We start from the raw sequence: 17,100 nt of genomic DNA on the forward strand, positions 1-17,100 counted from the left end.
CTTTGAAGTGAGTATGTGTAGAACAGTGAGATTTGGGTCCCATTGTTTGTATAGACAAGCTTAGGCACCGAATTGTCTGTCTAACAGACATTTCTGTGAAGCTATGTTGCACGCCCTCCATAAATACAAGGTAATGAAATATATTCATAATTACAATGTTTTTACAGCTATTAATGGAGATTTCACATAAACTCATAAGGCAACAGAACTCACAGGTGTCTCACATAGAGGACCTGGAAATGATGAGTCCATGCTTCAAAGAAGAAGGGCGGACTCATCACTTCCAGGACCTCTATGGTGCATCCTTTTTGCTATATTCAGAACAAGACATGGATCGCACGCTGCCGCGACTCTGATATATTCATCCACACAAGCTGTAGACACCTTAGTGCTGGGCATAGCGCAGTCACATGTGAGTGCAAAATCTTTTGTTATCTTTTTTAAAATAAATTATTAAAACTTACTACACCATAAGTGTTCTTTTTGTGTGTCCTTGGTGGAGTCTGTTCCCTTATCCTCAGCCGCCATCTGGAGGGGTTACACAGTGGAGAGATACCTATCTAGGATTCCTCTGGTCCATTCAATCTAAGTGCATTTTAACCTACTGTAAAAAAGTGTTCAGACACCTTTGGTGAGTTGCCATCTACCTTCATCACTCATGGTGAAGCTTTTTGAAGGAACGTCAAACCAGAAGATTCACATTTATTTATGGTGTTGGGATTCTCACATTGGACTTTATATTTGTATTGCTTTTTCAATTACTACTTGCTTTTTCTTTATTCTGTTCACACCCAATTTGTATTATTCACTTTGATGTTTTTAGCGCCAACACCTTTACTTTTGATTTTTTATACTATTATTATTGTATGTGAGTTGATGCAGCCCTTAAAGGAGTGTACTTTTTCCCCAGTACATGTTAGCTGTTAATAAATAATACAATTTGTTGGGAACTCTATGGGGATTTTTTGTTCTGTAAGTCCTTAGAGTAGAAATCCAGTGTTTTGCAATATCTTGGGAAATAGATAAAAAAAACAAAAAACATTGTATACAGGTACAAAGCAAAATTTATAAAAGAGGAAACACCACTGGATCTACAGACAGACAGGCATAACTATGTACAATTTTTATACTGTGCAATTTTTGTAGCAATATTTAACAGATGTAGATATATTTTAAGACCTAAGGTAGCCTATTTTGTCTGATACAAGTTGCCTCAGAATACTCTGTTCCAGAATGAAATTCACCAGGCACACTGTTTGGTGTATTCATCAACCTAAACTTTGAATTCCATCATCTTGTATTTAAGGTTAGTTGACCACAAACACTTTTACCTTATTCCTAAATTAGCTCTTTGTAGTGATTCAGAATAATAACATATTACGCTCAAGTCTATATCTGTTCAGTTTATTTATAATGTGATTGAGTGTTAGTATGATCGTTCTGAATAATTATCTCCATAGGTAGATACTGTATATGAAGAATTTATGTTTCTGACATTTTATATACATGGCACCAAAACTGCTTTTTTATTTATTTATTATTATGGATGATAGCCCAGAATAAAAATAGAAAAAAATAAAACATGAATATATTACTTTTAAAATCTGTATAACATTTTTTAAGCTTTCTGTGTCCACGGTTGCTAAATCAAGGTTAATAAAAACAAAGAAAATTATCATTAAAAAAAAAAATTAATTTAATGTGCTTTAATTTAATGTGTATGTATATGTAAATATTTTTTTTCATGTTTTGATGGATAGGGTTGATATGAATATGAAAAGGTTTGAGCCTCTGTCTTGTTCTTAGTTCTTATTGCTGTCTGTGCTAGGAAGATTCACCCTTTTTATTTGTCCTTGTGATCATTACAGACAGTATCACCAAGGCAGAAAATGATGGAAAATCCATTAGGGGGTGATGTACACAGCCATTAGAACCACTTAAATGTAACCCATTGGGGCTCTGGGTAATCAGTTCAAAAATCCAAAAAGGTTTCTTGATTACAAAGGTTTCTAAATCAGGGAAAATATTATTATGAACATGTTAAATTGCAAATAATCATAAACCATTTGGTAGATTTTATTTTAACAATAAAGTGTTGGGATACACTGTGGTTGAGAAAGCCCTGTTCAATTTTGTGGCAATGTTGGTTGAAGTAACAGTGTAAAGTCTTCTTGTTCTGCCTTAATGTAATAAGCCACAAGTATAAGCTAGGCCTAAACTACATATTTCCTAGAACAGTTCATGAATGAGTAGATTTTTCCATCTTTTTTACATCTTACAACCCAAAATTTCATCTACTTTCACTTTCAATGATAATGATAATGGTAAACAGAACATATAGAGAGAGAACTTCACTAATAGGGGCAGATGTATTAATAATAACCTCTAATCCATCTTTACTCTATCCAAAACTAAAAAAATAAAAAAAAGGAACAAATGCCTTTAGTTATACTTTAAACATTACAGACTATATATAGCCAACACTACCTAGGACTTCCAAAATACCAAATTTGACGTCTAGAAACCATCCAGAACACAGAAGCCAGACTGGTAACTAAAACTGGAAAACTGGGAATCAATCACCCTGTCCCTGAGGACCCTCCATTGGCTTGCCGTGAAGGATCGGGTTACATTTAAGACCCTATGCCTCATTTACAAATGTACACAAGGAAAAGCCCTGCAATACCTCTGTGACAAAATAAAGCACTACACCCCAGGTCACCCTCTCCGGTCAACTAACCAGAACCTCCTCCACATCCCCATTCTAAATTAAAAGGTGAGTGAAGGTTCGCAGTCCAAGGACCATGGCTATGGAATGCTCTACCCACGGACATCCGCTCGGAAGAAAACCACCTGGCCTTCAGGAAGAAGCTCAAGGCCCATCTCTTCTGAAGACCCAGACGGACACTGGCTGCATAAGCGCCTTGAGGCCATTTAGTTTGCATATGTAGCGCTATACAAGCTATTCATTCATTCATTCATAATATGTTATCGTTTTGTCTTCAATAGAAAATAAAACAATTTTTGCAAAACAGCCTTGTCAAAGAGAAAGCATCTTTTTTGTAAAAAGAAAAATGTATGTATCTATTTTTTATCTTAAGAACCAACATAAGTTATCATTACATAAACAGGCTCACGGTGGAAATGTAAAATTTGTTCTGGTCTATATAGAATATACAGGTATGAAAGCGAACGTGGTTAATGATTCTACCCTCTAATGAAAAATGTGTCCTTATTTGCAGAACTATTGACAAAAGTAGATAACAATAGCTTTTACCTTGCACATAGTATGCAAAAAGTTTTTTTTTTTTCTTGAAACATTAAAAGTGTACTGTATGCCTTGTCAAAGGAAACAAAACATTAAGTATATCCCTTTGATATATGCATTTTCTTCATGTTTGTACTTGATAAAAATGTTGCAAGTACAGAAAAATACCTGTTGCTCTGCCAAAAATCCAATGCGCTCATAACTTTCTGTGCTTTTTGCTTCTTCTGCACTGGAAACAGAGGAGGAGAAAGTAAGTGTACATCGCACAACAAATAAGCAGATTGCCATCTGCAGATTAATTTGTTAACTGTTTGGATTGGGGAGATTAATTACTAATGGCATTGGTAATATGCAGCATGTCTTGGAAGAGCTCTGTATCTAATCCTAGAATAACTTGACCACCAGCCTCTGCAAGGTTCCCCCAGTGCCAAAGGTAAGCAGAGATCACGACTGCTGTGTTTACTTTTGGCAGCTAACCGGGATGTGAGTGGGCAGTCTGCTGATTGCTCTCTGGGCTGTCACTTGCCCAAGTGATATCACAGATTATCAGGTGCAATGGCAGTGGCATACCCAACAACCTCCTATAGACCTACAAACACCTACTGTATATGTGATCTGTTGTTGCTATTTTTTTATGAAAGGGATCTGCACTGTCTGTTCTGATCACATTTTAATAGATGAAGATGCTGTGACTGGCTGCTGTACTCTTTATAAATTCTGTTGATGGTATTGTTTGGTCTCATTGATTAAAAGGACCCCATGCAGCCCCCAAAACTTAATTGGTGCCACTAATGCAGTACAAAGGTGTAATTACCTGCCACTGGTCACTAATGCATCAGTGACCAGTGCCAATATATTAACCCCCTCATGATGCATATTACAAAGACCATTAGTAATTACCTACTTGCCGACCTGCCGCAGTACATATACTGCAATGGAGCGGCAGCTACAGGCACTGTGATGTGCCTATATGTTGTTGCCTGTTTTAGGGTTTCGGGTGCATGCCTCCACCCACCTACCCCCCTGTGATTGTACACAGCAAGAGCCTGCCAGCAGATCCCAGCCTCAGATTCATGGTTGGGACCTGCTGACCAGCTGAGTCAAATGACAGCCCAGAGCCCTGTGTTGCTTATCAACACATGACTCTTTACAGAGGGAATGATTGCTTTTATTTTCTCTTTTCCCTGCAAAGGGAAAAATAAACAAATCGATCAGTAGTAAAAAGCAGCACACATTGTTAGGCACACTATTAACTTATAAGAAAAAAGTGCAGCGCTTGGCCAATAATTATGAAAGTGACCAAAGAAAAGTTGCAAAAAATATATATGTAAAAGAAACTGTGAAGCCAAATACTCAAATGCTATTGAAAAATAAAAAATAAACTCAAGTGTCCATAAAAAATAATCAAATGTCCATACATAAATTAATACACAAAAAAGAGATATGTATATAATGTCCAGTGTGTATATAAAATAACTGTGGAAATAACTGGAACTTGATTATTCAATCAAATTATATTTGACCACGTGGACCCGTCACCTCTAAACACCGCTATTAGATGGAGGCTTACCAGATCCCCAGTGACCCCCATGTTAGGGGAGGTCAAACTGCGTGAATTCGATTACAGGTCACATAGACGTCCAGATATCCATATCCCGGAGATTATCCTGATCTGACGGATCTTTCGGATGTCTTGCAATCTTCGGATTTGCACAATAGCTCTCGGCACGCCTTCTTGATGTCAGGTAGCCATTGTACCCTTAGATAAACTGAATATGAGGATCCACCCTCTCCAACACATCCCTCACTATTAACTTGCCATCTTCGCCCTGGGCACCAGATGACCTTGTCCCAGCACTGCAGGGGGTTACAGTGGTGGGGCAGATGACAAAGGGGTACAGTGGTGCGGCAGATGAGCAGGTGGGGGGGGTCCAATGTAAGTTCACCTTATAGATTTTCTTTAAGGTGAACTTACAATTTAACCATTTGCTGACCCGCCACAGTACATATACTGCGACGGGGCTGCAGCTACAATGTTGGATTGTATTAAGTGTTTTCTGGTTTTGAAAGGACATTAACTCTTTCTTTATACCGGGGGGGGTGCAGTTTGCCATCTTCGCCCTGGGCAGCAAATGGCCTTGTCCCAGCACTGACTGGAAATAAGGAATAAATGCTGAAAAAGAAAGAAAACTATTTGTGTTATTGTTTAATGATTATGAAATAAAAACACATTATTTAGAAGATAAGCCATATATTGTCCATTTTCCTTTTTTAATCTTGTTGGTTTAATTGTAGGACAGACAAGTATTAACAGTATTTCATGTTTTAAATGTTAAGTATTATTCTAAGTAGTATGTGTGTGTTTTTTTTTTTAACCAAAGATTTTTATGCCCATTTTAGCATGAGTTGGTGTCATATTGGTCTACAACTTTTTTTTTTTTGTTCATTACAAACATTTAATTCTAGCCTTGGACTGAAGTATTAGAGCACTTAACAATGTTTAGCAACATTTTTTTGAGAAGACTTATAATGCATCCAGTATTTTCTATACCATTAAACCTAACAAGGAAACCGGTAAAGCTTTAAAATCTATTTTATTTTATAATTTATATAGTATAACTCACCTTTTTCAGCTTTTATCAATGGGTGCAATATTAAATGTTCCAGTATTACTTATTGTACATTTTTTTGCTGTGTATTCTTGTTCCTTGGATGAATTTTCTTGGTGTCATCAAAAAGCTAAAAATGCAATATCCAGTTGTTGAATTACAACATTAAATGGTTCTTATGTCTGACATTGCTCAGTTTAAAGAGAAATCCAGGAAAATGTTACCGACAAACACATCTGTAACAAATACAACATAAGAATATCTGCTTAGCTGTTTGTGTTTTGGGTGAACTTTACACTTCTCTGAAATCCCAATGATTTTGTAATACTGAAGTATCAACCTATGATTAGCACAATAGCCGTTGCAAATCGTCCGATCTCAGACGATATTTGACTCCCCCAAATTCAATGTATAGTGAATGAAAATCAGAGGTGACTTAGGCCTTAGATTTAGTGCAAGAACGTATGCAGATTACTTTTGAAAAAGGAGATACTACGTGGAGATAATCTGATAGTATGTAAGTTTACTGGTATTTTACAAGTTGAAGTTTTCCCTCATATAGCTCTTTCTCAATCTGTGCTTAATTCCACAAAGTGCTCAGTTTTAGGACGATTAAATATTATTTGAAGAGTATGGCCATGGCAGCTGAGAACCAAAGTATAGTAATAGAATTTATTCTTCTTGGACTTACAGACAATCCCAACATACAACTTTGGCTGTTCCAGTTATTCACACTTGTCTACATGACCACTCTGGCCGGGAATATTCTCCTTATCTTGGCCGTCAGAACAGACAACCATTTACACAACCCTATGTATTTCTTTCTTTCTAATCTGTCCTTCTTGGACATCTGTTATACATCAATCATTATGCCTAAGATGCTACTTAATATTGTTTTGTCCGCAAATTTTTTTTCATATACTGGTTGTGTTCTTCAGGTTTACTTTTATCTTCTCATGGGTGAGACAGAATGTATACTATTGGGTTTCATGGCCTATGACCGATATGTGGCTATCTGCAATCCCCTGCGTTACAATGTTATTATGAATACAATCTCCTGTACCAGGATGATTGGCGCATCCTGGGTGGCTGGTGGTAGTATAGCCTCCTTTGATATATATTTTATATGCCAGTTAAAGTTCTGTGGACATGTCACCATTAACCACTTCTTTTGTGAAGCTCCATCCTTACATCAGCTATCTTGTGGGGACATCTCTGTGAACAACATTGTAACATTGGTTGGTGGGTCCATATTGCTTCTGATCCCCTTGTGCCTCATCCTGTTTTCATACATACAGATTTTCTTAGTCACTGTGAGACTCCCTTCTGGGCGATACAAAGCCTTTTCCACGTGCATATCCCATCTTATCGTGGTGACCATCTTCTATGGAACAGCCATATTCATGTACATGAGACCAAGGCATTCAGGTACTGAAGTGATAGACAAGATGGTGTCGGTGTTCTATACAATTTTCACACCAATGTTAAACCCCTTAATCTACAGCCTGAGAAATAAAGATGTTCAAAAGGCTCTTGGACATTTAGGAAGACGTACAGTTGTACTACAATGATAATTATTACTATGGATATATCTCCAGCTGTTGTTTCAGCATACCAAAATCAGGAACTACAGTGCCTTGCAAATGTATTCACCCCCCTTGGCATTTTTTGTGTTTTGTTGCCTCACAACCTGGAATTAACATGGATTTTTGAAAACTATTACCTACAAACATACATGTAATAATTATAACAGAGGTAAAAAGTAGCGCTTAGAAATGATAAACATACTCAAAACATGGAATCCCCTCAGTGAAAGAGTGCATAGGAAAGTATAAAAATATATAAAACATGTATAAAATATGTGTTTCTAGTCCAATAATAGTCCATAGGCAACTTCACATTCAGATTTATGATAACAAGTATTCAACTGTCATCACACAGTGTGAACATACGTGGTCCCACTTTCCAATCAGATGTACACTCACCAGCAATATTGCCTCACACTTTCATGGTTTGGCAAAAGGAGCAGTCAGCGAATCAGTTTACAATGAAATTCCTGTAGACGATACTCCAAATATAATCATGAAATGCGGAGAAAATAGGCTCCAAATAGTGTGATACCATTTAAAAAGTTTATTAAACAAGCATGTCTTACATCACCGGCCTAATGGTCGTGCACTTACCAGAAGGTGGTGAAATAATCACATTGGTATCATGTAGGATTCCAGAAATATCAAGTAATAGCGGCAAGCAAATACAATTTCAAATGCCTCTATTATATATATTACATGTGTATTTGTAGGTAATAGTGTTCAAATATCTTTTTTTTTTTATAGTGGCTGCTGTACATTATTGTTGTGTTCATCATTACTATTACTATCATTTGTGTATTAATCTGTGGCGCAGTGTTCTGAGTTCTTTGTTGGGGGCATGCCTTTTAGATTGGCTCAGTTTGTGGTGTTCAATTAACATGGATTGTTTGAGGATTTGCATCATTTAATTTACAGAACATGCCCCATGCCCACAACTTTGAAGAGTTTTTTTTATTATTATTGTGAAGCAAACAACAAATAAGACAAAATAACAGAAAAAGTCAATGTGAAACTATTCACTCCCCTAAAGTCAATACTTTGTAGAGCCACCTTTTGCGGCTATCACAGTTCTAAGTCACTTTGGATAAGTATCTATAAGCTTGCCACATCTTACCACTGGGGGTTTGTCCATTCCTCCTTGCAAATCTGCTCCAGCTCCTTCAACTTGGATGGTTTGTGCTTGTGAACAGCAATCTTTAAGTTTGACCATGGATTTTCTATTGGATTGAGGTCTGGGCTTTGACTAGGCTATTCCAACATATTTACATGTTTTCCCTTAAACCACTCGAGTGTTGCTTTAGCAGTGTGTTTGGGGTCATTGTCCTGCTGGAAGATGAACCTCTGTTCTGACCTCAAATCACACACAGAGTGGTACAGGTTTTGCTCAAGAATATCCCTGTATTTAGCACCATCCATCTTTCCTTCAACTCTTAGCAGTTTCCCAGTCCCAACTGCTGAAAAAACATCCCCACAGCATGGTGTTCTTTGGGTGATGTGATGTGTTGGATTTGCGCCAGACGTAGAGTTAGCTTTGATGGCCAAAAAGTTAAATTTTAGTCTCATCAGACCAGAGCACCTTCCTCCATACATTTTGGGAGTCTCCCACATGCCTTTTCGCAAACTCAAAATGTGCCATTTTGTTTTTTGCTGAAAGTAATGGCTTTCTTCTGGCCACTCTGCCATAAAGCCCAACTCTATGGAGCGTACGGCTTATTGGCATCCTATGTACAGATACTGTAGTCTCTGCTGTGGAACTCTGCAGATCCTCCAGGGTTACCTTAGGTCTCTGTGCTGCCTCTCTGATTAATGCCCTCCTTGTCTGGTCTGTGAGTTTTGGTGTGCGGCCGTCTTTTGGCAGGTTTGCTGTTGTGCCATGTTCTTTCCATTTGGTTATGATAGATTTGATGGTGCTCCTAGGGATCATCAAAGATTTGGATTTTTTTTTCTTATAACCTAACCCTGACTTGTACTTCTCAACAACTCCCTTGTTTGGAGAGTTCCTTGGTCTTCATGGCAGTGTTTGGTTAGTGGTGCCACATGCTTAGGTGTTGCAGCCTCTGGGGCCTTTCAAAAAGGTGTATATATGTAATGACAGATCATGTGACACTTAGATTGCACACAGGCGGACATCATTTCACTGATTATGTGACTTGTGAAGGTAATTGGCTGCACCAGTGCTTTTTAACCACTTGCTTACTGGGCACTTAAACCCCCCTCAGTCCCAGACCATTTTTCAGCTTTCAGTGCTCTCACATTTTGAATGACAATTACTCAGTCATGCAACACTGTAACCAAATGATTTTTTTGTCCTTTTCTTCATACCAATAGAGCTTTCTTTTGGTGGTATTTGATCACCTCTCGGTTTTTTATTTTCTGCGCTATAAATGAAAAAAGACCGAAAATTTTGAAAAAAAATGAATTTTTCTTCGTTTCTGTGACAAAATTTAGCAAATTAGCAATTTTTCTTCATACATTTTGGCCACAATTTATACTACTACACATCTTTGGTAAAAATAACCCAAATTTTTGCATATTATATGATCTGTGTGAAATTTATAGAGTCTACAAGCTATGGTGCAAATCATAAAGATTTGCAAAAAAAGATCACATCTGATGTACTAAGGCCTATCTCCATTCTTGAGACCCTAACAAGCCAGGAAAGTACAAATGCCCCCCAAATGACCCCTTTTTGGAAAGTAGACATTCCAATGTATTTAGTAAGAGGCATGGTTAGTTATTTTAAGTTGTCATTTTTTCCCATAATTCTTTGCAAAATTACGATTTTTTTTTTTTTTCACAAAATTTTCATTGTAATAGCTTATTTCTCCCACACGGAATGTGCATACCACAAATAACACCCCAAAATACATTCTTCTACTCCTCCTGAGTATAACGATACCACATGTGTGAGACTTTTACACAGCCTGACCACATACAGAGGCCTAATTTTGAAGTAGCACCTTCAGGCATTCTAAGAGCATAAATTACACATTTCATTTCTCAATCACCTATTACAGTTTTGAAGGCCCTGGAACACCAGGGCAATGGAAACGTCCAGAAAATGACCCCATTTTGGAAAGCTAACACCCCAACGTATAATCTATGAGGCATAATGAGTCTTTTCAATGGTTCATTTTTTTCCAGAAGTTTTCGGAAAATGTGGAAAAAAATGAAAACACATTTTTTTTTACACAAAGTTGTCCGTTTATAAGATATTTCCAACGCATAGCATTTACATAGCAAAAATAACACCCCAAAATACGTTCTACTACTCCTCCTGAGTATAACGACACCACATGTGTGAGACTTTTACACAGCCTGACCACATACAGAGGCCTAATTTTGAAGTAGCACCTTCAGGCATTCTAAGAGCATAAATTACACATTTCATTTCTCAATCACCTATTACAGTTTTGAAGGCCCTGGAACACCAGGGCAATGGAAACGTCCAGAAAATGACCCCATTTTGGAAAGCTAACACCCCAACGTATAATCTATGAGGCATAATGAGTCTTTTCAATGGTTCATTTTTTTCCAGAAGTTTTCGGAAAATGTGGAAAAAAATGAAAACGCATTTTTTTTTACACAAAGTTGTCCGTTTATAAGATATTTCCAACGCATAGCATTTACATAGCAAAAATAACACCCCAAAATACGTTCTACTACTCCTCCTGAGTATAACGATACCACATGTGTGAGACTTTTACACAGCCTGACCACATACAGAGGCCTAATTTTGAAGTAGCACCTTCAGGCATTCTAGGAGCATAAATTACACATTTCATTTCTCAACCACCTATTACAGTTTTGAAGGCCCTGGAACACCAGGGCAATGGAAACGTCCAGAAAATGACCCCATTTTGGAAAGCTAACACCCCAACGTATAATCTATGAGGCATAATGAGTCTTTTCAATGGTTCATTTTTTTCCAGAAGTTTTCGGAAAATGTGGAAAAAAATGAAAACGCATTTTTTTTTACACAAAGTTGTCCGTTTATAAGATATTTCCAACGCATAGCATTTACATAGCAAAAATAACACCCCAAAATACGTTCTACTACTCCTCCTGAGTATAACGATACCACATGTGTGAGACTTTTACACAGCCTGACCAAATACAGAGGCGCAACATGCAAGAAACACCGTCGGCGTTCCAGGGACACATAGCCTGCACATACCAAGAATTACACCCCCAAATACATTATGCTGAGCAAAGGGTAAAGAAAAGATTACCTGTGGTTTTAGAAGCGCAGTTGTCCACAGGAGGATATCACTGGTCCAGGCAGCAGGCAGGGACTTGGTCAGCAACAGCGAACACAGTTTTTCAGGCAGCAGGCAGGGATACTGTCCATATTACAGTCCAGGGTTAGTGCAGAGATGTCAGCAGTGCCAAAAATATTGGTCCTGGTAGTAGGCAGGTCCTTGTGGTGTGGTCAGTGCGGCATGATGGCAGTAAGTCCTACAGGCAGCAGACAAAAGTAGAGCCTCGTTCAGGACAGAATGGGGATAGGGGTAGAGGCTTCTCCCTCCCAAATCTCTTTGAAGCCTCCGAGTCTCCAGACCCTAATCTAGGAATAAGAAAACAAAGAAAATTGTTTTCTTCTTCCAGAAAAACTATACTGGAGCCCCTCACATATGTGAGACCCCATGTTGAATCCCACTAGTCCAGTTGCAGAATACAAGATCAGTCCAAGAGGCAGGCAAATATCGTGGTCAAACAGTCCAAGGTCAGTTCCAGATCAGGCAGAGATATATACAGAATCGTTAGACAGAAGCATGGTCGAATAACAGTCCAGGGTCAGTTCCAGATGAGGCAGAGGTATGTACAGAATCGTTAGGCAGAAGCGTGGTCGAATAACAGTCCAGGGTCAGTTCCAGATCAGGCAGCGGTATGTACAGAATCGGCAGGCATAAGAGTGGTCAAATAACAAGCCAGGGTCCGTTACAGAGCAGGCAGTGGCATAAGGGGTGTGAAGGTGTATGAAGGCAGGAACTGAGGATTATGTTTACCATACTTCACTAAAAATGTATTGAAGTATGGTAACGCCGAAAACAGTCGCCTATACAGAGGCCTGGTTGGGAAGGACATTGTGCACAATAATAAGATGTGTCTTTTCTGACTCCTGCTTTGGTACACACCTTACATCTTTTTTGGCGTCTTTTGCCTGCTGGTGTGGGGGGAATTTTATCCGGAAAGTGGCGCTCGGAGAGTCGACTTACAACGTCTGATCGGATATTTTCTGGTGGGCCGTTTGGGAAAATAAGGGCTGTGAAAACTTCCTCCTGGTAGCCAAAGAAACGTTTGGGGTTTTGGGTGGCGTTGCTGTAAATTACATATGAATTGTAAATGGCCAATTGAAAAAAATAAATTACTACTTTTTTGTACCAATGATATGTCCGTCTTGAGACCAGATATGGTTCCATCATTTGGTCGTTGAAGTCGACTCCTCCCATGAACAAATTATACTCTGAAATACATTTGGGTTTCTTTACGGGGCCATTCCTTCTGGGGATTTCTACGAAGGTATCGTTGTGGATAGAAGATAACATGTACACATCTCTTCTGTCCCTCCACTTCACTGCCAGAACCTCCTTGTTTCTTAGACTTGCGGTTTCTCCTTTCCGCAGCTTCTTGTTCACCAGACTTTGAGGAAAGCCCTTCCGGTTCTTTTTTACAGTGCCACATGCTGGCGTCTTCTTCCGGTGAAGGTTGTGGAACAGGGGCAGAGATGTGTAGAAGTTGTCTACATAGAGGTGGTAGCCTTTATCCAGTAGGGGGTATATGAGGTCCCAAACAATTTTTCCGCTGGATCCCAAATAATCCGGACAATTAGGGGGCTGTAGCTGGGTGTCCTTCCCTTCGTACACCTTGAAGGAATATGTGTACCCTGTGGCTCGGTCACATAATTTGTAGACCTTCACCCCATAGCGGGCCCTTTTGCTGGGCATAAATTGCTTCATCCTAAGCCTGCCACTAAATTTAATAAGGGACTCATCCACACATATGTGTTGGTCCGGGGTAAACAATTTGGGGAATATTTCAGAAAAATAATTTAGTATTGGTCGAATTTTGTAAAGGCGGTCAAAATTTGGATCATTTCGTGGAAGGCATTGGGAATTGTCACTGAAATGTAAGAACCTCAGGATCATCTGATACCTGGTTCTGGGCATTACCGCGGAGAAGAGCGGTGAGTGGTGGAGGGGGTGGGTTGACCAGTAGGTACGTAATTGTTTTTTTTTGTTGAGTCCCATATTAAATGTGAGGCCTAAAAAAAGCTTGAACTCCTCCACCGTTAGGTCTCTCCATTCGTAGGGACGGGCATAATAGGAGGTCGGATTTTGAAAAATACATTGTTGTGCATACAGGTTGCACTGGGCCACAATTGACGCCAACATGTCCTCCGTAAAAATTAAATTAAAAAAATCGATGGGGCTAAAATTCTCCGTGTCCACCTGGACTCCTGGCTGGGCGGTGAAAGGGGGAACATTGGCCTCTCCTGAATTAGGAGGAAGCCACAAGGGGTTCTGAAGGGCATAGGGAAGGCCAGCATGGCTCCTAACCCTTTGGGGCTGAGATGACACCCCACTGGTACTTGGCCTTTCTTGCTGGGGCACTGCGGTGCTGGTGGACGGCATTGCGGTGCTGGTGGACGGCACTGCGGTGCTGGTGGACGGCACTGCCTCACTAGAACGCCTTCGCTTGATGGGCCGGATATCTTCCTCCTCGGATTCATCAGTCAGTGTTTCACTGCTGAGGACTGGCTCATAAGTTACGTCGGCTTCAGAATCCGAATCCGAAAAGGAATCGGAAGAGGAGAGCTCCCCGTTGCTCTCGTCGACCGCGGAAATAATTTGGTACGCCTCCTCAGCGGAAAAGACGCGTTTAGCCATTGTAGCACTGATGGGCACTGATGAGGTGGCACAGATGGGCGTTTTTGAGGTGGCACAGATGGGCGCTTTTGAGGTGGCACAAATGGACACTCATGGGTCGGCACAGATGTGCACTGATTTATTGCACAGATGTGCAGATTTGTTGCACGGATGTGCACTGATGAGGCGGCAGATGGGCACTGCTGAGGCGGCAGATGGGCACTGCTGAGGCGGCACAGATGGGCACTGCTGAGGCGGCACAGATGGGCACTGCTGAGGCGGCAGATGGGCACTGATGGGTCGGCACAGATGTGCACTGATTTATTGCACGGATGTGCACTGATTTATTGCACGGATGTGCACTGCTGAGGTGGCAGATGGGCACTGCTGAGGCGGCAGATGGGCACTGCTGAGGCGGCAGATGGGCACTGCTGAGGCGGCAGAGATGGGCACTGCTGAGTCGGCAGATGGGCACTGATAGGTCGGCACAGATGTGCACTGATTTATTGCACGGATGTGCACTGATAAGGCAGCAGATGGGCACAGATGGGCACTGCTTAGGTGGCACAGATGGGCACTGCTTAGGCGGCACAGATGGGCACTGCTGAGGCGGCACAGATGGGCACTGCTTAGGCGGCACAGATGGGCACTGCTGAGGCACAGATGGGCACCGATTGGTACAGATGGGCACCGATTGGCACTGGCTGGCACTGGCTGGCACTGGCGGGCACTGGCGGGCACTAGCGGGCACTGGCGGGCACTGGCGGGGCACTGGCGGGCACTGGCGGGCACTGGCGGGCACTGGCGGTGCACAGATGGAGCACTGGCGGTGCACAGGTGGGCACAGGTGGGCACAGGTGGGCACAGGCGGTGCACAGGTGGGCACAGGTGGGCACTGGCAGGGCACTGGCAGGGTAGATCTGGGCACTGGCAGGGCACTGGCAGGGTAGATCTGGGCACAGGTGGGGTTTTTATCCGTTTACTGACACTTTTACACTCACAAACACATTCGGTCTCCTCACACGCTATCGCTGTGTGAGGAGACACGTTCGGCAATGGGTGATGATCTCATTTGTTTACATTTGAGATCATCACCCATTGGAGGAGGCGATCGCGCTGTAAACGGCCGCTGTGATTGGCCGTTTACAGCGATCTGTGATTGGCTGTGTCCAGCGGACACGGCCAACACAGATTTTCCCCGATGCGCGCTCCTGGGAGCGCGCGGGGAACTCTTAAAGGGGACGACGTCAATAGACGTAGTCCCGAAAATTGAGATCCGCGCTATACACATCTTTTTACTATAGCGCGGATCTCAAGTGGTTAAGGGCTTCATAACAAAGGGGGTGAATACATACACACATGCCAATTATCAGTTTTTTTATTTATGAAAAATAGTTTTATGTATATATATTTCTAATTTTACTTCACCAACTATTGTGTTCTGTTCACCGACTATTGTGTTCTGATCAATCACATATATTTCAGATTAAAAAAAAACCATTGAACTAAAGGCTGTAATGTAACAAAATAGGTAAAAAGCCTGGGGGGGGGGGGGGGGGGGGTGAATATGTTTGCAAGGCACTGTATCTGAAATTGTGGGGAGAATTAAAGTGGTAGTAAACCATTTTTTTTTTCATTCCTGCAAGTTAAAGCCATCATGTGCTAGCATGTATTACTTACCTTACCTTGCCTTACAATAAAGCCATCCAGTGGTGCACTGTCACCGCTGAAGGCACTTCTATCCTCACGTGGTCTTTCTTTCATGTTTGTAGGCTCCATCTGTGTGAGTGGCCAGAGCTGTGATGAGGTCACTCCCATGCATGCGTGCAGGAGCCACCATTCATGCCACAGGAATCTGAAGGAATGCCACAGTATGCCATTCCTTCAGAGCAAATTCTCAGGTGATGCCACTGGCTGCATCAACAGTAAATATTGCCTAAACGCTGCACATTTAGGATATATTTACTGTGCTTATAGGTAAGCCTTACTATAGGCTTACCTATAGATACAAGCCATGCATCGGAGTCTACTTCCACTTTAAAGATTAATGATTATACTGTGCCAAACAGTAGTTAAGGGATTGAGATTGTTTTTCCATATATCAGCAAAACAAACAGCATCACCAAGAAGAATGTAATGTTAACAACCATTAAATTCTATCTATCTATCATGATCTGGGGGATGTTTAGCTCAATAGTAGATGCATTCTTTAACCGCTAGCCGACCAGCCTCAGTACTTATACTGTGGCAGGTCGGCACGTGCAGGTAAAATCACGTATATGTATGTGATTTTGCCTGTCCAGGCTAAGGGGGGCACCCCCCCCCCCCAACCACTGTGTCAACCAAACACAGTGGATTGCATATTCGCTATGCAATCATGTCAACAAAGCTGCTATTACTGAATTCATTCACAACAGCTGTGCTGACTATGTGTTGTTTGGACCACAGCTCTCACACGATACCTAGGCCAATCACAGCCCTCTGTACTAAGTGAATAGCTGTAGCCGATCACAGATCACTAGTAATCACAGCTGTCATGAATGGTTAACCCCAAAACTTTTTTGTGATCTTCATTGTAACAGCAAACAAGTGTAACAAACAAATGGTAACACTGAACTACTCTGATGAAAGTATGTGAAAAAATAAATGTTAAAACATGGTTTTTTTAACGTTTTTTTTTAACATACTTTCATAAGTCAGTGTCCCTGATTGCCACCACCCCAGTAATATAATGACGCTATACTGCGCTGGTGACAGAAAGG

The 17,100-nt window shown here is 40.9% G+C and overlaps 1 protein-coding gene across 1 annotated transcript; it reads left to right on the plus strand.

Annotated features, from left to right (window-relative positions):
• The first annotated feature begins 6,515 nt into the window (after nt 1–6,515).
• LOC143989150 (olfactory receptor 13C3-like) lies at nt 6,516–7,854 on the plus strand. Its single transcript, XM_077489178.1, has one exon. The coding sequence runs from the start codon at nt 6,516–6,518 to the stop codon at nt 7,446–7,448; it is 933 nt and encodes a 310-aa protein (XP_077345304.1). The 3' UTR covers nt 7,449–7,854.
• The last annotated feature ends 9,246 nt before the right edge of the window (nt 7,855–17,100 follow it).

The sequence above is a fragment of the Lithobates pipiens genome, unplaced genomic scaffold, assembly GCF_037356315.1.
Source record: "Lithobates pipiens isolate NorthernLeopardFrog02 unplaced genomic scaffold, aLitPip1_a1.2 Scaffold_18, whole genome shotgun sequence".
Lineage (NCBI taxonomy): Eukaryota > Metazoa > Chordata > Amphibia > Anura > Ranidae > Lithobates > Lithobates pipiens.

Excerpts from the sequence above, each read along its gene's own strand:
- LOC143989150 (XM_077489178.1), top strand. The coding sequence starts at position 6,516 with ATGGCAGCTGAGAACCAAAGTATAGTAATAGAATTTATTCTTCTTGGA.